A 19,329-nucleotide genomic window follows, 5' to 3' on the forward strand; every position below is an offset into this window, starting at 1 on the left:
GGGATGGTACATGGAGGTGGGCATATGCCACTTTCGGGGGCCTTGCACACGTCAGAGGCGTCCACGCGAGAATGGAGAAAGGGCTTAGTGGGCGTGGATGTCTTAGACACGTGCGACTTGCAGTCTTGAGGCTTCTCTATTTCTGTACTCCCCCTACTGGAGATGGAGGTACTGTACCTGACAGGCCACGTTGTGGACCCTCCTCTACATGTATTTGCACGGTGATGGCTCGGCGCCGCCTTACTCACCTGTCCCGGAAGCGATGGCTCTTCCACTCCATCACCCAGCCTTCCTAGCATCTGCACATCTCACATATACAGACTAGCCGTAGCGCAGATATCCCTCTTGATCAGTTCTTGACAAGTCTGCATCTTGGTGAACAGTGTCGGATCGCCAATGATCCTCGCAGCATTCTTCACCTCTCGACACGTCTCGTCTAATCTCGTGATGACTCGTACAATCGTCCCTTCCAACACATCCGTCAAGTCGGTAATCCTCGAGAACGGCATACCCCTCGCCCATTCATACACGACTTCCACCAGTCCAAAACGAGGCCGGCTCACGAAATCGTTGCTATCATCCGAAGACAGAATAACTTGATGCAGCGTCTGGTAACGATTGACTTTCTCGGATATGGCAATGATCGTCTCTTGGCCTTTCTCGAGAGCCGGCGTCATGTTTGGTACCGAGTCGGTCTTCTCTTGGAAGACGAACGACGAGAGCAGGGCGACGATTTCCTCCGGTTCATAGTCTGCCAAGACATTCTCGAGCACCAGTTCTGTCAATACCAATTCGTCCGCAGAGTGGATCTCGCACGCGACTTTGCCCTTCAATTCCACTCGCGACTGATCGTCGATGAAGCCGAGATCCTTGAGAACATGTATGCGTTGTTCGTAGTCGGGAAGGAGCTGAAGATTCTGGTCCGACATGAGCTGGCGAATGGAGTCGATCCTGTCGCGAATTATCCATTGGTCGTGGGCCATGGCGAAATGTTTGGGGAGGTGGGGACACTGGATGCACTCGCGCTCCGAAGCGGCGAAGGCGGCTTTGCTGCGGTCATCGAGGAGGGTGCGGATGTTCATATCTTTGAGGTATTTGTAGTAGTCAAGCTCGTTCCACGATGAGGAAGTCCATGATGAGCAAGTCGTAAGAAGCTCGGCCTTCACTTTGGCGAGAGCCTCTGGATCGTGCTGGAGCACCCCACTGACATCCATTGAGATATGCGTCCCGGTCAGCGCTTGTATGTCGTCGAGAGAGATCGTGACCGTGCGAAGTTGCATTTCGTTCTCCTTCTGAGGTAGCTCCACGAAGCGGCGGCGGAATCGCGGCAGGAATGGCAGGAAATCTGGGTCTTGTCGCTTGCGTTGATTGCGGTAGAGCACCTCGAGGACGTGTACTGTAGGTGACGAGCCTCTCGCGGCTCCTTCGCGAAGCAGCACACCAGCAGTACGAACGTTGTTCTTGCCTCTGAACACAATCAATCGCTTCGGCTGAAACATTCGGCGGCCTACAGGCGTCGACAACATCATTAAATGCAGACTGGCAGTCAGCTTTTCGTACTCGACGCTCGCAGCCTGACAGACGTCAATGTCTTTGTCGCAGATGTCGCAAGACTCTCGCACGACCTTCTCAAGATCCGCTTCTGATAACTTGATTTGCTTTTGATGTTCAGGCAAGAGTGCTTGCGTGGCGTTCTCGGAGAACGATCGCTTGATCATCTCCTCAATCTTCAAAGCTTCCACTCGAAGCAGGTTGAGGATCATATTGTAGGTCAGGCGAAATTGAGATCTCAGCTTGGTCGGCTCTCCTAGCATCATCTGTCGCAGACGAGCTGCAGGCGGAGCCTCATCTGCTCCAGGACTGACCAGGATGACATAGCCGACAGTGTCCAGTCCTCTTCTTCCGGCACGACCAGCCATTTGCGTGTACTCTCCAGGTAGGAGATCGCGGAACGACTTGCTGTCATACTTTCTGAAACCAGAGAATATTACTGTTCGCGTAGGCAAGTTCAGACCCATGGCGAACGTCTCGGTCGCGAAAAGGACCTTGACCAGAGTTTTGGAGAATAGAATCTCCACGCACTCCTTGACTATAGGTAGAAGACCACCATGATGGACTGCAATGCCACGGGCAAGCAATTCGCGCATCCGCCGGATCTGTGGCAAGGTGCGATCATCAGGCTTCAGTCGTGCCAGAGACTTCTCCAGGATCATGTGAATTGCGCTCTTTTCTGTCGCTGTGCAGAAGTCCAGGTTGGAAAGCGCATCTGCATTCTCTTCGCATCGTTTCTTCGAGAAGACGAAGATTGTGCAAGGCAACAGCTCCTCTTTTCGCAAATGTTGCACGAGATGCACCCATATGTTCCGGTCTTGGGCTGCTGTCGTTCGGCCACCTCCACGCCCAGTACGTGCGATGTTGCCCTGTCCACGGATGGCAGGTGCACCTCGTCCACGTTGCTGAGGGCCTCCACGTTGATTGCCACCTCCCCTTTGCTGACCTCCACGGCCTTGAGCGGCACCACGACCACCTCGTCCCCCTCGACCAGCAGCAGCAGCAGCATCTTCCTTTTCCTTGGCCTTGGCTTCTGCTGCAATGATCTTGTCCCGGCCGCTCATTGCATCATTGGCATCTTTCCAGCCTTTCTCGAGGAAGTGCTTATTGGCATCAACAATCTTGTGCATCTTCTTATCTGCCCACAAGTAGTGTTCCAGTGGCACAGGCCGCTTCGGGGTGGAGATGACATAGATGTCTTTCTTCTTGGTGCGGCCAACCCAGGACGCAAACTCGTATGTGTTTGGCACAGTTGCAGATAGGCATATCAGGGTCACATGCTCCGGAAGCATAATGATGACCTCTTCCCAAACAACACCACGCTCCGAATCATTGACATAATGTACCTCATCAAAGATGACAAATTCCACGTCTCGAATGAGATCGGCTCCACGATAGAGCATACTCCTCAAGATCTCTGTGGTCATGATCAGACAGCTAGCTTCCGGTCGTATCTGCACATCTCCTGTCAGAATGCCGACATCATCGAACTCCAAACGGAAGTCGCGAAATTTCTGGTTACTGAGCGCCTTGATGGGAGACGTATAAATCGCTTTGGTCATGTGTTTGGCCGCCAAGGCGATAGCGTACTCTGCAACGACAGTCTTTCCTGCAGAGGTGTGGGCTGCAACAAAGACAGAGTCTCCGTTCTCCAGATGATATACGGCCTCTTTCTGGAAAGTATCTAGCTCGAATGGCCAATTCCTCGCCATTTCAGGCACAAGTTCTCGGAAATTAGTGATATCGCGGTTGACATCCACCATGTGCGCCCACTCGCGTCCACCTTGCTTATTACGCGCAACGGCAAGAGGACCATGAGCCGCCAGGGCAGGGAATTCGATAGGGAGAAGCGCATCGAGATCTTCTTCGGCCTCACCATCTTCGAGCTCCTCATCAACGTCACCATCTTCTTCCTTGGGCAGCGGAACTCCATTTCTAAAAGCCTCTGGCAGATCAGACTGCTCCTCCAAAGCCTCCTCGACTTCTTTGGCAGCTTCGTCGTCCTGCTTGGGCTTGTCGCTGACGCGCAGGCCTCGGCTGAAGCCCGGGGGCACTTCCAGCAGTCCACCTTCGGCAGCGAAATTGATAATTTTGTTTAATTTCTCAGATTTACGAGAGCCATCAGTATCCTGCTGTTTCTGGATGAGCTCGTCTTCGAGAGCGGCTGTGGCTTCAACAGCATCAAGACCGCCCGGTGCGAATGGGTAGTAGCCAGCTGCACCTCGCACAAAGTCGGCACGATTCGCAGGCTTCCGTAGAAGAGAGGTAGAGTTCTTTGCTGTCGCACTGTTGGCCGGTACAGTCACCTCGTTATAGCCCGTGACGCGTCCTGCGAGGCCTTCCCTCGTGAAACGAATGATTGTCCTGGTCTGGGTTGGTCCTATGGCGAAGAGCTCGTTGTAGTTCGTCGGTGTATCCCATCGCTGCTGCAAGCGATCTAGCCACTCGGGACTGAACGACGTGGATGGTGTAAGGAATTGGCTTTCGAGGTCGGCCTTCACTTCCTGTGGCGACTTCCGTATGCGTTTTCGGGGTTTGGCCTGATCAAGCAAGTCGTCAATGTTTTCACTTAAACCCTCAGACGAGAGTGCCAAGCCATTCAAGGCCGCAGTCAAGCTGTCGGCCATGATGAAAATCCAAAGAGGGCTCAATTGCTGTGTTCAAGTTCTTTCCCGTGTTCATGTTGTTTGGTGGTGCTCAAAGTCAGTGACGTTGAAGAAACAAGGTTCGCGCAAAGCACGCTAAGCTGTTTTCAAAACCGCTCGTACAGTCAGGTTACTCTAGTCACTTCTCACATTTTCCTCGAGATTTGGCGTGTCAACTTCATTATAGAAACATTAGTGAATATATTCGACGCTTTGGCTAGATTTGCGCTAATTCGAAGCCTACCTACCTAACCTAGAACTGCAGGTAGCTTATAGCAGAATGCATTCTATCAATGCGGATGTCCCACATTTGATCCCTCGCCTCGAGACAACCCTCTCCTCGACCTACGCCTACTTCAACCCGCCTGATAGCAGAATACTCTGTCCAGTCATGTAACCAGTCCTAGCAAGCATAGTGACCACATTCGCACATTCCTGCGTGGAGCCTGCGCGACCGACCGGAATATTCTTCACGTCGCCCGGAGTGCCTTTCAAGAAATCCTCATCGGGAATCATGCCTGTTCCTGTAATCATTGCTGGTGCCACATCATTACAGGTGATTCCATCTTTGGCCAGCTTGATCGCCAGATTCTTCGATAATCCTTGAATCCCTGCTTTGCTCGCAGAGTAGTGACAGCCGTTGATCGAAGTCCCCCCGGCCGCAATACTGGAGATGTAGATAATTCTACCCCACTGTTTCTCCTTCATATGTGCGACCGCCAACTTGGTCAGTACGAAACTGGCGCGCAGATTGACGTTGATGGTATAATCCCATTCGGCTACGTCGATGTCGAGAATATCGGACACCCGCTTTCCGTAGCCAGCATTCGCCACCAAGATATCTGGGCCTTGCTCATGCTGCGCCTTGATCTCCGCGTAGAGTCTGGTCAGGTCGATGTCAGATGCCTGTGGGCATGAGTCACGAGTGTAAAGCGAATTGGATTTAGTTCCTCAATGGCTTACCATGTCGACTTGGTGGGCAGTAATTTTGCGTCCGGCAGCATGCGGTTCCAGTTCTTGGATCAATTGATCTACAGAACCTTTCTGAGTGTAGTAAGTCAATGCCAGAGATGCTCCATTAGAGAACAGGTCCCGAGCACATGCTGCGCCTATGCCGCCAGATGCTAGAGTTCGGTCAGCATGAAATCTCGACACTAGCCGGTTTGTCTAACCCCCTGTGACGAGGGCGAGCCGCCCAGAAATTGCATTGTCGATAGGCATTCGCGAAATTAGTAGCACTTGAGAAGCCTTTGGTGCAGGCGTGCGACGATTTAGTACATGTGCTAGAGAGCCAAGAGATTCAGAGATCAACTGTGAAGTGATGAGTGGCCGAGTATCAGCAATGAGGGGACGGGGCGGGGCTGTCGGCTAACTGCATGACGCAAAATCCTACATATGCTTCTGCAGGCGTAGCATAGTGCACTTTGACCTCGACCGCTCCCTGCTACACTGGACTACGCACGGCACATTCAACTGTGTCTCAATCGAAAATGCTTTTCGAATAGTGCTCTTCACGACGGGGGCCGGATAGTAACACAGCCTTGCATGCGTGACATAAAATCTATAGTGATACTTCAGCTGGCACGAATCCTTGCTGGGGCATGTGCGTGATGAAGATGACCCGAGGCGCTCCAACAACCCAACTGAGAAGGATAGACCAAGACTAACCGACGATACAACGACATGTGGATCTCACGCCGAAGTGGAAATGCCAAGCCTGGTGAGCATAGCGCCAAACATGCCAAACAGAATTCAACATCGGCTGAACGACAGGATTCGCGGGTCAGACAAGCTCGATCGTCAAACTGAGATCAAAATGACCGACCCGAATTTTGTCCGAATAAAACCAGACCTGAGCATTGGCAAGTACAGACTGCGAGCCGTCATTCGTGTTTGCAGGACGGAGAAGGTATTGTAGTGCTGTGGTTCCACATTAGGGGCATACCGGACCGAGAACTTCCTGATAGCACATCTGGTCAGCCAGAAGATACTTTGCTTCAGAAAGATCGAAGAGCTACCAAACGATGCTCATTGAGGGACCCCATACACATGAGTAGCATCGCAGCAAGAGCATCGCCCTACCAATCGGGACAGAATGAGCATCTGCAAACTAGCAGGGCGAAGCTGATGCAAGAGAATATGCACGATGCCAATGATCGTACTCGCCTTTCACTTGCCTTCGCAGTGGCAGCCGAGGATCTCGAAACATCCTGTGCCGTATTCCCTTGAACGCATTCTTCACGAGCAGGCTCGGCTTCAGTCTCGCGTACATCAGCCTTTGCCATAACGACATTATGATCAGACCAGTGCTTGCATGAAGCGCACGATGGAGCGCGCGCCAAACAGAGACAGAGCTCGACCAGATGCTCTTGATGTTCGGGAAGGCCAATCTGACTGAAGTCCGCATTGCGTACAAGCTGGCAGACGAGGAACACACTTTCGACAGCAATGCTTATGTTAAGACCGTGCCTATCAAGGCGGGAGGTCGCAAAGTTGATGCGATGTTGCAACGCATCGTGGACGCAGAAAGCTGAACCGCTATCCCTCCAACCACAACGAAGAAAGCGCATGGAATGGTTATGCGGGCTTCCCGAGCACGACACACCCGGGCAGAGTGCTTAGCGGGGCCCGCAGAGTCCGTAGGGAAGCCCTAGTAATGGTTCTGATTCAGATAGGGACTCTGCTTGCTATTTGCGGACTTCAGTCCCGGCAGTCAGACTTTTTCCCATACAGTGCTTGGATCATGTTCTCTTCCTGGCGTTTCGATCGATGAGCGTCACAAGACAATTTTGTCGATATCACGTTCATCGCTTGTTCTCCGAAGGCACTGAAAAGCCTCGCGTCATGAAGTCGGCACTCTTCCCAATCGGCTTGCTCTGGTCTCTCGTTGAGAAGAGGCTCTTCACGTTCTCGTTCTGCATCTTCTTCTTCTTGCTCAACTCCTGCTCCTTCAACACCTTGGCCGCAATGCTTGCTGCAGAGGAGTTGTTGATACCACTTGAGTCTTCCTTTGTCTTCTTCACCTTCTCCTCGACCTCTCCATTCTCCTCCTTTCCCTTTTTTCTTTTCTTTCCACCACTGCTCTTCTTCAACGAATGTGCTAGTCCCTTTTCCTGCAGCGTCTTCACTCTGAATGCTAGCCTCGCGATATCTGTCGCTCCAGTAGGCAAGATGGGAATGACATCGTTGGTCGCGTACTCTGACTCACAAGTCAGACACTTCTCCCCGGACACTTCCTTGATGGCGCTGCCAGAAAAGGCATGTCCGCATGGGACCAAATACACCGCCTTCGATCCCGGACCCAGCTTATCGCCAGTGATAGGACATTTCCACGCTTCTCCCTTCACAACGCTGCTCGTTGCCGCCGTGTCTATCTCGAACTTGACTTCGACCACATCTTTCAGGGACTTTATTGCGCCTTGCGTGATGGTATCGGCATCTTCTTTCCGCGCACTTTCCACCAAGTATTCCAATATCGTCGATTTGTTGTACAACTTCCCAGAAGAGTCCGATACCACCGGCTGCGTCAGAGGTTCTCTCGAGATGGGATCTGTGGTCCAGTAGTATTCCTGCTGCTCGTGCTGCACTTCCTTGACTTGTGTCGTGGTCTTGTCCTTGGCCGCTTCTTTGACTAGCTCGCGTCGAGTCGGGATACTGCCACCATCGTTACCCATCGTTGTAGTGTACCAATACAGGGAGGTGATGGCGATGGTGGTGGAGGAGGAGGAGAGTGTCAGGTGAAGTTCCAAAAGATGTCTGGCACTGGCAGCGGCTCCACATGTGCTTACCTAATGCCTCACGATAACGCCTCCCAGGGTCCACGGGTTCCGTCTGAGGTCTCACTTCCTCGGCCAGCGTTTCCCCAGCCTTCTCAGCTCCCGTCGAGCCGACATGTCTTATCCTTCCTGGAGAATACGTCGAAACACGCATGTGATGACAACATGTATATACATACTGTAGTCCTGCCCGGTACAGGTACTCTCTTGCTCCCTCCATACATGTAATCTGAGCATACCTTAGTTGGCGTTGGCATTGTTCTTCGGCTGCCTCCGAGGCCAGTCACTTGCCAAGACCGACTCTCCCTCCCTCAGTTAGGCTCTACCTGACCTTACCTTCTGGAGTCACAGGACACGCGACTCACGCTCTTGCCCATTCTGGGAATATCAACATCGAACCACACGTCTTGGCCAGACACAAACCTTTTGCGTCTCACTGTCCCTCACCATGGCTGCTGAGATCGATAGACATCTGCAGTCCAAACGCCGACGCCTGTCGAGTTCGGCTGACATGCAGCACGCTATAGCGCAGCCTGGAAGCATCAAGATCAACGTCACTGGCGCTTCGATTATCGATCACGAGGATGAAGACTCTTCGCCCGACAGGTCGCCCACTTCAAGTCACGCAGACCACTCTGAATCGGATGGAGAGCTCTCTTATCAGCACCACAAGCGTGACATACGATTACCAAACCATACAGCAGTCGTCTCACATGTTGCAGCAGATATTGGCGGTAGTTTAGCCAAAGTGGTCTACTTCACACGCGAGAATGAACATGAATCCACTTCTGGTGGCCGATTGTCCTTTCTCTCATTCGAGACGGAGAAGATAGATGACTGCATCGACTATCTCCGAACTCTACAGACGAAGCATCAACGAGCCAATGGAATGGACAACTCAACAAAGCTCAGTATCATGGCAACCGGTGGCGGCGCGTACAAGTTCTATGACAAGATTCGATCGACTCTGGGCGTTGAAGTGGAGCGTGAAGATGAAATGGAATGTCTGATCAAAGGATTAGACTTTTTCATCACGCAAATCCCGAACGAGGTGTTTACTTATGACGATACGAGCGAAGGAGGACCCATGCACTTCCAGGAACCCAAAAGCGATGTCTACCCATATCTGCTTGTCAACATTGGAAGTGGGGTGAGCATGATCAAAGTCTCTGGTCCTTCCGAGTACCAACGTATTGGTGGTACGTCACTGGGTGGTGGAACGCTTTGGGGTCTTCTGTCTCTTCTCACTGGCGCAAGAAACTTTGACGACATGCTTGACATGGCCGATAAGGGTGACAACGGAGCTGTTGACCTGCTCGTCGGTGACATATACGGCGAGGGCATGGGTTACGAGAAGATTGGTTTATCTGAAAAGACAATTGCATCGTCTTTCGGCAAGGTCTTGAAGCGGAAAAGAGAAGCGGAAAGGCTAGCAGAGGATGGCAATGGTTGCAGTAACGAGAAGCTGACGAGACCGAAGCTGAAAACGGAGAATGGCGTCCGTGATGACAGTGTAGGGAGCGGTCTCATAGGTGATGGAAGGATGTTCAAGCCTGAAGACATCAGTAGAAGTCTGCTGTATGCGATCAGGTAAGCTGGAATATGAGGATTCCTGGTCCGGATTTGAGCTGACTCATAATAGTAACAACATCGGACAAATTGCCTTCCTCCAATCAGAGCGACACGACCTGAAGCGCATATACTTTGGAGGATCTTTCATCAGAGGCCATCAACAGACAATACACACTCTATCATTCGCGATCAATTTCTGGAGCAAAGGGAGCAAGCAAGCGTTCTTTTTGCGGCATGAAGGTTACCTTGGAGCTGTTGGCGCCTTTGTAAAGAGAAGACCTGCGAATTGGGGTCGAAGTAGAAGTGTCGAACCAAATGGCGAATGATGATGAATCATTTCGATACCGCATCTGGCTTGACCTGACTTGATGTAGACCCGAGCCCCTCTCTCAATGGCCGCATGCACAAGTTCCCCCTCTCCTGCTCAGGTCCTGGTTCAATATCGGCTGGGATTCTGGAAGCAGTGGGCAAAGCCGATGACAGCATGAGCGTACAGAGAGCGTGTTCATGATATAGTAAGGCAAAGACTCCAACAGCAGCTAGGTAGAGGGCAGGGAGTTCCTAGCATCGGAGATGTGGCGAATGCAGCAAGACGACTCTGTTGAGGTAGATGTAGGCAAGAGGGCGAACCACGACGCGGAGGCAGTTGTCCAAAAATGAGGAGGCCGAGAGCACTGGACGATGATCACCTTAGTCATTGATACGACTGTACCAAGGGCCCAGAGACTCTCCAACCTGATTGACAATTTAAATTATTCTTGAAGGAAGATCAAGAAAGAGAGTTGATAGGGATATAACAGATGGAGAGGGGACTGGGAGGAGAAGTTGTAGGCTAAGTAAATTACTGTACTTAGGGTAAGGTAGCGTAGCGTACCTAGGCTAGTGCCCTATATTGTCTTAGTAATATGTGTTAAGGTACAGGTACCTAATTATGGCGCGGAAGTACGCTGGACCATAGATGATAGCAGAAGCAGAGCAGACTTGGATGGTTTCCCCCCACCTGCGATAGAGCAGCATTGAGGAAGCTCGTAGGAGGTATCATGGTCACATTTCCGGTTGCGTGTAGGAGGTAGCTCTCCCTTTACTCGAGTGTGTGGGATGATGGCACTGGCACCCTGCCTGCTCATACGGTATCGGCGAACGCCTAAGACGACGTCGCACGACTCCATGGCTCGGACAGCAGCGGCGGCGCGGTGGACAAGGCTGCCGTCGGCGCGTCGGTGCAGAAGTGCGATCCTGCTCGGAGATGGACAATACTCACGAGTGTCGACACGACGGGAGAGTTTTGTAGGTGGTAGTAAGAAGTTGATGTTCTATCGGATTGGCGCGGGCCGGGAGAGAAAAGTGCGCTCGATGAGATCGAGTAATCCACCGGATCTTATACCGGGCCCTCGCGGCCATTCACACACCTGCATCCCTACTTTTAGGAGATGGCACACTGCCCACGCGACAGTGGAGTCCACGCTACCTGCTTATGGCTAGACGGACATGTCCAGGAGTGCACGACATTGGCTGCAGATTCGGCCTTATCTTTCCACCCACAGAACCACCTCTAGATTCAGTGATGCAGCACTCCGGCCCAGTGAGCATGCAGAAATGTCACCTTCTCACTTTTCCGACATCTTCGGGAAAGGCCTGCGAAGAGCACGCGACTACATATACCACCCGGACCGACCTCATCTGGACCTATTGCTCTCCGCACTGTCGCACAGCAAGCACTACCTGAGGTAACAAGTACGCTACCACCAGTGCACAACACCCAACAATGGCCTCCGACGGGAAGAATGCCTACTACGCCGAGAAGCCAAGCTCGAGCGCTTCCGATTTCGACCACCCCGTCGCCGCTGGCCAAGTAGGAAAGCTTCGAAGCCGCCTACCGGGATTCAGCCTTGCTGTACACCAAGAGGAAAGCAGTTTTGCTGCCACCAAGAATGCCTCCAATGCCGATTTCGACCCTATTCCTCCCTCCAAGCGCACCTGGACATGGAAGGCTTACATTGCCTACTGGTGCGCTGATGCCTGGGCTGTCTCGAACTGGCAAGTCGGTAAGTACAGCTATTCTTGGCGGTAGATGTGTCATACTACTGCCAAGGCTTGTATCAGCCAAGTATATGCGCCCCAGACTGACTGGTGCCGGTGCAGCTTCATCCATGATTGCCGTCGGTCTCAGCTGGAGAATGGCCATCGGTGCTTGTGTGCTCGGAAACGCCATCATGGGCTTGGTCATTACCATCAACGGCAGAATCGGCGCAACTCTCCACACTCCCTTCCCGGTCCTCGCCCGTATGCCGTTCGGCTATTACTTTAGCTACTTCGTCGTCCTCTCCCGCTGCGTGCTGGCTATTGTCTGGCTTGGTGTTCAGACCACCACTGGTGGCCAGTGCATGGCCGTACTGTTGACTGCCATCTGGCCAAGCTTCAAAAACATTCCAGACACGATCGGAGAAGCATCACAGGGAATCTCAACCGGCGGAATGGTCGCTTTCCTGCTCTACTTCCTGCTTCAGCTGCCTTTCTTGTGCATTCCTTACACCAAGGTCCAGTACTTCTTCGGATTCAAGTCCATCATTGCACCTATTGTCTTTCTGGCCATCTTCGGAGACACCTTGCGCAGGGCTGGCGGCACTATCAGCCAGAGCGAGGTCGTAACCAAGGGCACCACAGTCAGCGGCTCTGTCCTCGCATGGGCCTTTTTCTCCAACCTCAATGGAGTACTGGGAAATTACGCAACCCTCGGCTTGAACATTGCCGATTTCTCCCGGTATTCCAATAAGCCCAGTGCACAGAATGTCCAGGTCATTGTCATTCCATTCATTTTCACCGTCGTTGGCCTCCTCGGTATCTTTACAGCTGCAGCCTCAGAGACCGCCTACGGCAAGATCATCTGGAACCCTATTGAAATTCTCGACTTGTGGCTGGAGAACGGATCCCATGGGAGCCGCGCTGCAGCAGCGTTTGCGGCAATTGGATTGATCATTGTTACCTTGGGTATCAACATTTCGGGTAAGTGCTCTCCGTGTTCAGCTGCGACCACCAGAACCCCTGGGTGGCGCGGTCACTTGTGTTGTGGGACAAAAAGAGACTAAATTCAAACGCAGCAAATTCCATCTCTGCCGCCAACGATCTCATGGCCTTTTGGCCCAAATACATCAACATTCGTCGTGGTCAACTGATTGCCGCTGTGATTGGAAGCTGGGCTTTCGTCCCGTGGAAAATCCTCGCATCTGCTGCCAAATTCATCGCTTTCCTCGGAGGATATACCATTTTCCTCGGCCCAATGACCTCTATACTCATCACTGAGTACGTACACCACACATTCTGGCGCTCTTTCAAATTTGATCGCTAACTCGTGCTCCAGCTATTTCTTCGTACGAAAAACCAACGTCTCCGTCCCCGACATGTACAACTTCCATGGAATCTACCGATACTCTCCCAAATTCGGTTCCAACTGGCGCGCAGTCGTCGCATTCTTCTTCGGTTGTATCCCTCCTCTTCCGGGCTTCGTGGACAATATTCAAAAATCCGGCGGCTCCACCACCAGTGTTTCCATTGGTGGGCAACACTTGTTCGCCATTGGATACATTTACTCCTTCATCACCGCTGGTGTCTTTTACTATCTCTTCAACGTGTTTGCGCCTCATGTCGAATCACAAATGGATTATCCTGTTACTGGAGAGGAGATTTTGATTGAACAGGATGAGAAGAATCTCTCGCAGCGTCGGGCGAGTTATGCGGAGAATGGACGGCCTAATGCTCTTCGGAGAGCTTTTCATGTATGAGTCGTTTTTTTTTTCTTTGCTTTTTGGCTTGGATGAGAAACTCGAAAAGAAGAAAGAGAGAGAGAGAAAGAGAGGGAGAGAAGATCTACCATATTGTTACGATGATGATGAAGATGAAGTTTTTTTCACGAGAAATATACGACAGGAAAGGCACAAGACAGCGAAAAAGTGCGCTGATGGATGGAGCGAGTTTGATTTTTTTTTCCTTCTACTAAAGATACCTGACCTAGCTAGTTGTGATGATTATACACATATAGAGGGAGAGAGAGCGATTGTAAGAAAAGTACCTACCTTACCTTATCTTACCCTTTCCTTACCGATACATGTACCTACTTAGTCAAGTAGACCGTAGACTGCAAGTATCCGTCATCATCAGAAGAAGAAGAAGAAGAAGAAGAAGAAGAAGAAGAAGAAGAAGAAGAAGCCTACCTAGGAGAGGCAGTAGGGTACGTAAGGTAAGTAGTGAGGCTTATAGCAATACGGCGGATATCCCCGGAATTAGTTACCAGACTTCCAAGGGACCAAGATCGTCAACTCTAGTATTTGGCATACATACGAGGTCTGTACAATATTTTCACAAAAAAGTCAACTGTAAAAGGTACAGGGAAGGGGGAAGGGGGGAAGTCAGCTTGGAACAGGACTGTGTTGCTCTCTAGATGTACATGTATGTAGCTTATAGAAGAAGAAGAAGAAGATGATGATGATGATGATGAGTGAGAAAGAGAAGAGAGGGTGTCATGTGATGTAAGGTACCGTAAGCCTCAGCGTAAGGTATGTAAGGTAATGATGGCCTAGACCGGGGCAAGTTTGGGGCTTTGAAGCTGACCTGCATCGTTATGACATATACCTTACCTAGGTAAGGTATGTACTGTGAGCAACGGCCCCGGAGTCGGGAAGTTGGAATTGGAGTTATACACCATCAGCTTACCTACATACTTATACCGTCCTAAAAACCCGGATGTCGGGCTACCATCTAGGAGGTACTTGCTACTGTTTGTTTTTACCTCGAGGTATTGGCAGTGGCGAGTTGCCAAGGTAGTAAGGTAGTGGTACAACCGCTAGGTAAGGTACCAGGTATGTATTCGGTTCGGTAAAATATCAATACCTTATACCGGAGGTAGTCCGACTCCGCGGCACGGTGAGGAAGCCGGAATCGATGGATTATATTCATGGGGCAAAACATGATTCTGTATCGTGTTATGGTCGTCATTAATAACTTCTTCTAAGGTACTATAGTCTTCTAGAGGTAAAGAACTCGGTAAATGTAATTGTAAGAGGTAGGTAGTTCTAGACGGAAAGCCAAACAGCCGCTTCCAATACAACCAATCGCCGTCCCAAGTCTCACACCAAGCCAGCACTTGCACTCTTTGAACTCTTGCGCAGACGCCGTTTCACTGCCGACTTGTGCCTTGGCGACTCACCTCCCAGAGCCTAGCGAACTCTTGCAAAACGGCCATGTCGTTCAGCATGGATCGCCATGTCTTGAGCGCCTGATAAGGCGTGCAAGCGAAGCGCACTGATTCCCTTCTTTGTTCTTCTACGTCGTCGTTTTATTTACATGGTCGAGCGCGTGTTGTGTGCCACCACCACCACCACCACCACCACACACTCCCACTAAGGTATCTAGATACCTCTACCGCCCATCACCGCCGCCATCACCACCACTGCCGCCACCACGACGACGCTCCAGGCCTCGTGAAGCGGGCGTACAGATCAGGTACTGTACGCTACGGTACATACGACACCGCATCCGAGAACAAACGAAGCCGCTTGGGCGTCACGGCTACGCAAACACCGGTGGAACGGCGAACAAGATGGACTTCATGATATGGCAGGCATTCGTGCTGTTATTTTTGGCTTGGACGGCGACTGCTCAACTGATCCTCTCTCCGAGCAACACCACCACCACCGATCCCGCCTACCATTCTGGTGCCGTCCAGGTCGCAATCTGGCATCAGCCGACCGCTTCTCCTGTAGCTGCCTTTCTGGTGACCGCGTTGACGCAGGCTGCTGCAGACAACATCCCATCTGCAGGTCTGAGCGGCCATACATTCGTGGTCAATGCGAACAACCAGCTCACAGTCGAGTCAACCGATGTCGCACTCATCGATTGTGATCCCTCGTCTGGCAATATCGGCCCAGAGTACATCTTCAATACCGCCACGACCAGAAGGGCGCTCGCCATCATCTTGTACTCTACCACTGCGCAAACTTGCCACGGTTCGGGCTTCGGCACTTATGCGAACGTGTATACTATGAAGAGCTTGGAGAACTCGCAATCGCTCATGGCAGCAGTTGATACCGATACGGCCTATGCATCGCTGATGTCGAGGGACGCCGTCAGTGGCAACGGCACCTCACCTGGCGGTACCACCAATGGCCAGAACCCGAGCCCTCTGGGGCCTTCGCCGAGCACTGCTGTTGCCATGATCATTCTGTACTCCATCACCGGCGTGATCACTGCGCTATTCCTTTGCATCATTATCACGGGCGCCGTGCGAGCGCACCGACACCCAGAACGATATGGGCCACGCAACTTGGCTGGTCGTCCACGACAGACACGAGCACGTGGTCTCGCTCGAGCCATGTTGGACTCTCTGCCCATTGTCAAGGTGGGTGATCGCACTGATCATCCGGCCAAACCCACGGAAGTAGAACTCGAAAGTGGCCAGCACGGCCAAGTGGAGTCTGTTGGCGATCGAACCACGACTCCTACGGCACCTGCTACTGCTGCTGCTACGACTGCCTCGCCGGATGGCGAGACTCCACGCAATGGCACGTCTACTGAGGATGCGGCATTGAAAACAACGGGCAGTGGCATCGCCGCCGCTGCAGCCGCCACCGGGCGCAGCTCCACAAATGCCGAAGAAGAATCGAAACAAGGCTGTAGCATTTGTACGGAGGACTTCAACGTGGGAGAGGATCAGCGTGTACTGCCATGCGACCACCGATTCCACCCCGAATGCATAGATCCATGGCTCTTGAATGTCAGCGGTACATGTCCTCTCTGTCGAATTGACCTACGCCCAGCCGACAACCCGGAAGATGCAGCCGAGGTTGACGAGCATGGAAACCCGATAGCCTCTTCGGATAGACTTGCGCCTCCACTCGATCATGCAGAGGGTAGCCGCGCCGCGCGGGTGAGAAGGAGTATAATGGTCGGTATCCTGGGCTCGCCTCGACCGGAGAGAATGTCGAGAGAAGAGCGCGTCAGCGCGCTAAGAAGATATCGCGAGAGTACGTCCGCAAGAGGAGCTGAGCAGGCACAGGGATCCTCCAGCGATATTGGTGAACCAGAAGAAGAAACTAGCAGACGAAGACGATTGAGAGATCTGTTCAGGATTAGGACGAGAAGAACTGGAGAGCCAGAGACGGTGCGCGAAGAGCCTGCGAGTCAGGTGGCAGCGAGTTCTGTACCTTCGACTGAGGCAAGGACCTCATAAGGTTTGGTCATATGAGGGCGTTTTCATGGACGGCGACATTGAGCCGATTGTGTGCATATTTGCAACATGGATTTTGGGACGTGAAAAAATTTGTACATGATGTAACGGGTTATGATGAGCATGTATGATGTTACATAGCATGGGCGATGCGGGCATAGGTTGGAAAGTTCGCAATGCTACGGAATGGGATGAGGACGTCACACAACGAGTGCAAAACTTGATGAAAGAATAGAACCATTTTCTGCTGGAGGAGACGGATTTTTTTCAACTTACTTTCCTGATCCCACTCCACTCACCCTGTTTTTGTTCTCCAGATAGGAGGTACCTTATCTTCACTTCGGCAACCCAGCCATTTTCTTTATTCCGACTATAGTATTTACGTAATTGAGATACATGTACCTTTTAAAAGATGCAATGGTACAGGTAGGTGGGGATTGGGAAGGATATGACGATATATGTACAGTTGGTCTGTTTGGTGGGTAGGGTATGTTGGTTGGTTGGTGAATACATGTAATGTGTGTTGTTTGGAGTGGAAAGTTGGGGGGATGAGATAATGTCTGTACCTGTACTTGTAGTGGAGTAGAGTAAAGTAAAGTAGAGGTCATGTTGTCTGGTAGGTAGGTTAGTAAGGTACAGGTATGTACCTACCTACCTACCTACCTCTAACTGGATATCTTATAGTGCTTCGAATAGTATATAAGGTAGGTACCTCTGAGCTGTACTCGGCAGCATTAGTAAGGTAATAGTACCTAATGATTGCAAGAGGGTCATATCGTCGAGAATTCCTCGTTTTCATTCATCATTTTGAATTAATTAATTACTGTACTCATCAAAGATCTTCCTCCCAAGCAATCCTCAAAGCCTCTTTATCCTTTTTTGCATTACGTGCTGCAAACCACTTGCGTTCGAATCCATTGCCTCGATCTACTCCATCCCATCTCCAACCTGGTCGGATACTATATCGATTGGGTTCAAAAGCTCCCTGGTATGTTTTCCCGCTGATTTTATTCTTGCCGGTCTTGCTGCTACTACTGCTGCTGCTTTTCTTCGTCGCGAGGAGCTGCGCCATGGGATCGTTCCATCTTTCTCTTTCTTTTAGTTCGGTGTTCATTTTCTCGTCGTCTGCTCTTCGGGCTACAGGCATGATTTTTGCTTCTTCTAGATCTCTTTTTCGCGCTTCCTTTTCTCGTCGTTGGACATCGCCTTTTCCGCTTTCGGCTTCCTCTTTTGCTTTTCTTTCCTCTTCTCGCGCTTTTTCTGCTGCCTCGTCTTGTTTTTGCTTGACATTGATCATGCGTCCTGAAGCATCTCGATAGATGGTCTGCTGTGCCAGTCCTCCAGATGCCAGATCCGCATCTTGCATCGCTTTCATTTCTGCCTTTTGCTTCCTCTTCAACGCTTTCGAGACTTGTGCTGCAGTCTGCAGACCTGCTAATGCGCCGTTTGCCATCACTGGACCGTCATAGTCTGCGCCGTTCTCTCCCACGAGAGTGGGGTCATCATCGTCCTGTTGCGCCCGCGCGCGTGATTCTGCTTGCGCATCTGCGAGGATGGCGTCTGCTGCTGCTTGCTCCGAGTCTTTGGGTGCTTCGGTGCCAATCTTGATCCATTTCGATTTCTTGGCGGGTTTGTTCAGTCCCCCTGCTAATGTGCCTACTATCGTGGGCGCGTCCTCGTCGTCTTCGTTGTTATGATTGGGGTTGGTCCAGGTTTGCGCCTCGTCGTCTTCGATTGTGAGACCTTCCTTGGAGGCTTTGTCCTTTCTCTTGCGCTTCTTCGCCGGTTTCTCTGCCGAGAGGTAGTTTTGCGCGAGATAATCTGCGAGTCCCATGGTGGAAATAGTGCTTGTCGCGAGAACGTGGCGTGTACAGCTGACGCGCACTCGTTCTGAGGTAAGCCGCGCGCGTCGGTTCTTGGCATGCACTCGAAAATAAAACACTGCACTCGTTTTCAAATCTACTATATTTTGTAGCGTAGTCTTGTAAAATATCGATAAAGGTAAGTTTCTAACATTTATATACTATGTTAGTACTAATAATATAGTAGTAGGATCGGGATAGTAGGTTTAGAGAAGTCGACAAAGTAAGTTCCCTTTAACCGTTACCCTATTGTTATAGTAACATTAGCTATCTAGTATTTAAAGAAGTCGACTAAGTTCCCTTTTACCGTTATCCTATCGTTATTATAACGTTAGTTCTTAAGTAAGGCGACTATTATTAACTATATTATCGAAATTTTTCTAACTTTCCTTTAACTATTACCCTACTGTTATCGTAACGTTAGCTATCTAGTAGGAGAGATCAATAATAGAGTCAATACTCGATAGTAGAGTCGGTATAGAAGATTTAGAGAAATTGATTAAGTTTCCTTTAACTATTACCCTACTGTTATTATAACGTTAGGTGTCTAGTAAGAGAAACATTAATAATAGAGTCAATAGTCGACTCTTCTATACTAATTCTACTAAGTTTCCTTTAACTGTTACCCTACTGTTATCGTAACGTTAGGTATCTAGTAGGAGAAATATCGATAATAGAGTCGATAGTAGAGTTAGTATAGAAGA

General features: G+C 50.9%; 9 protein-coding genes across 9 annotated transcripts; 4 read left to right on the top strand and 5 right to left on the bottom strand.

Annotated features, from left to right (window-relative positions):
- Positions 1 to 160: 160 nt before the first annotated feature.
- On the bottom strand, positions 161 to 3,384 carry SEPMUDRAFT_150342 (antiviral helicase). Its single transcript, XM_016906108.1, has one exon. The coding sequence runs from the start codon at positions 3,312 to 3,314 to the stop codon at positions 309 to 311; it is 3,006 nt and encodes a 1,001-aa protein (XP_016759523.1). The 5' UTR covers positions 3,315 to 3,384; the 3' UTR covers positions 161 to 308.
- Positions 3,385 to 3,566: 182 nt separating this feature from the next.
- On the bottom strand, positions 3,567 to 4,208 carry SEPMUDRAFT_150343 (uncharacterized protein; the record flags this gene model as incomplete). The annotated part of the gene is made up of 1 exon (XM_016906109.1): positions 3,567 to 4,208. A coding segment is annotated over exon 1 (612 nt), but the record flags the coding sequence as incomplete, so codon positions are not given.
- A 339-nt stretch (positions 4,209 to 4,547) lies between these two features.
- SEPMUDRAFT_68978 (short-chain dehydrogenases/reductase) lies at positions 4,548 to 5,417 on the bottom strand (the record flags this gene model as incomplete). The annotated part of the gene is made up of 3 exons (XM_016909847.1): positions 4,548 to 5,102; positions 5,160 to 5,320; positions 5,369 to 5,417. The coding sequence occupies 3 exons, from the start codon at positions 5,415 to 5,417 to the stop codon at positions 4,548 to 4,550; spliced, it is 765 nt and encodes a 254-aa protein (XP_016759525.1).
- On the bottom strand, positions 4,854 to 7,900 carry SEPMUDRAFT_150344 (DUF602-domain-containing protein). The gene is made up of 2 exons (XM_016906110.1): positions 5,160 to 7,900; positions 4,854 to 5,084 (listed from the first exon to the last, which is right to left on the bottom strand). Exon 1 carries the CDS (start codon positions 7,868 to 7,870, stop codon positions 7,001 to 7,003), a length of 870 nt encoding a protein of 289 aa, XP_016759526.1. The 5' UTR covers positions 7,871 to 7,900; the 3' UTR covers positions 4,854 to 5,084; positions 5,160 to 7,000.
- On the top strand, positions 5,935 to 6,730 carry SEPMUDRAFT_118699 (uncharacterized protein; the record flags this gene model as incomplete). The annotated part of the gene is made up of 3 exons (XM_016901450.1): positions 5,935 to 6,062; positions 6,134 to 6,413; positions 6,581 to 6,730. The coding sequence occupies 3 exons, from the start codon at positions 5,935 to 5,937 to the stop codon at positions 6,728 to 6,730; spliced, it is 558 nt and encodes a 185-aa protein (XP_016759527.1).
- Positions 7,901 to 8,483: 583 nt separating the features above from the next.
- On the top strand, positions 8,484 to 9,870 carry SEPMUDRAFT_47525 (fumble; the record flags this gene model as incomplete). The annotated part of the gene is made up of 2 exons (XM_016909039.1): positions 8,484 to 9,562; positions 9,615 to 9,870. 2 exons carry the CDS (start codon positions 8,484 to 8,486, stop codon positions 9,868 to 9,870), a joined length of 1,335 nt encoding a protein of 444 aa, XP_016759528.1.
- A 1,338-nt stretch (positions 9,871 to 11,208) lies between these two features.
- Positions 11,209 to 13,615, top strand: SEPMUDRAFT_150346 (Transp_cyt_pur-domain-containing protein). The gene is made up of 4 exons (XM_016906111.1): positions 11,209 to 11,589; positions 11,687 to 12,547; positions 12,643 to 12,844; positions 12,903 to 13,615. The coding sequence occupies exons 1-4, from the start codon at positions 11,310 to 11,312 to the stop codon at positions 13,321 to 13,323; spliced, it is 1,764 nt and encodes a 587-aa protein (XP_016759529.1). The 5' UTR covers positions 11,209 to 11,309; the 3' UTR covers positions 13,324 to 13,615.
- Positions 13,616 to 14,719: 1,104 nt separating this feature from the next.
- SEPMUDRAFT_150347 (uncharacterized protein) lies at positions 14,720 to 17,003 on the top strand. The gene has a single exon (XM_016906112.1). It carries the CDS (start codon positions 15,138 to 15,140, stop codon positions 16,764 to 16,766), a length of 1,629 nt encoding a protein of 542 aa, XP_016759530.1. The 5' UTR covers positions 14,720 to 15,137; the 3' UTR covers positions 16,767 to 17,003.
- Positions 17,004 to 17,551: 548 nt separating this feature from the next.
- Positions 17,552 to 18,597, bottom strand: SEPMUDRAFT_157450 (uncharacterized protein; the record flags this gene model as incomplete). The annotated part of the gene is made up of 1 exon (XM_016907734.1): positions 17,552 to 18,597. The coding sequence occupies one exon, from the start codon at positions 18,595 to 18,597 to the stop codon at positions 17,596 to 17,598; it is 1,002 nt and encodes a 333-aa protein (XP_016759531.1). The 3' UTR covers positions 17,552 to 17,595.
- Positions 18,598 to 19,329: the final 732 nt, after the last annotated feature.

Source organism: Sphaerulina musiva (genome assembly GCF_000320565.1).
Source record: "Sphaerulina musiva SO2202 unplaced genomic scaffold SEPMUscaffold_7, whole genome shotgun sequence".
In the NCBI taxonomy this organism is placed as follows: domain Eukaryota; kingdom Fungi; phylum Ascomycota; class Dothideomycetes; order Mycosphaerellales; family Mycosphaerellaceae; genus Sphaerulina; species Sphaerulina musiva.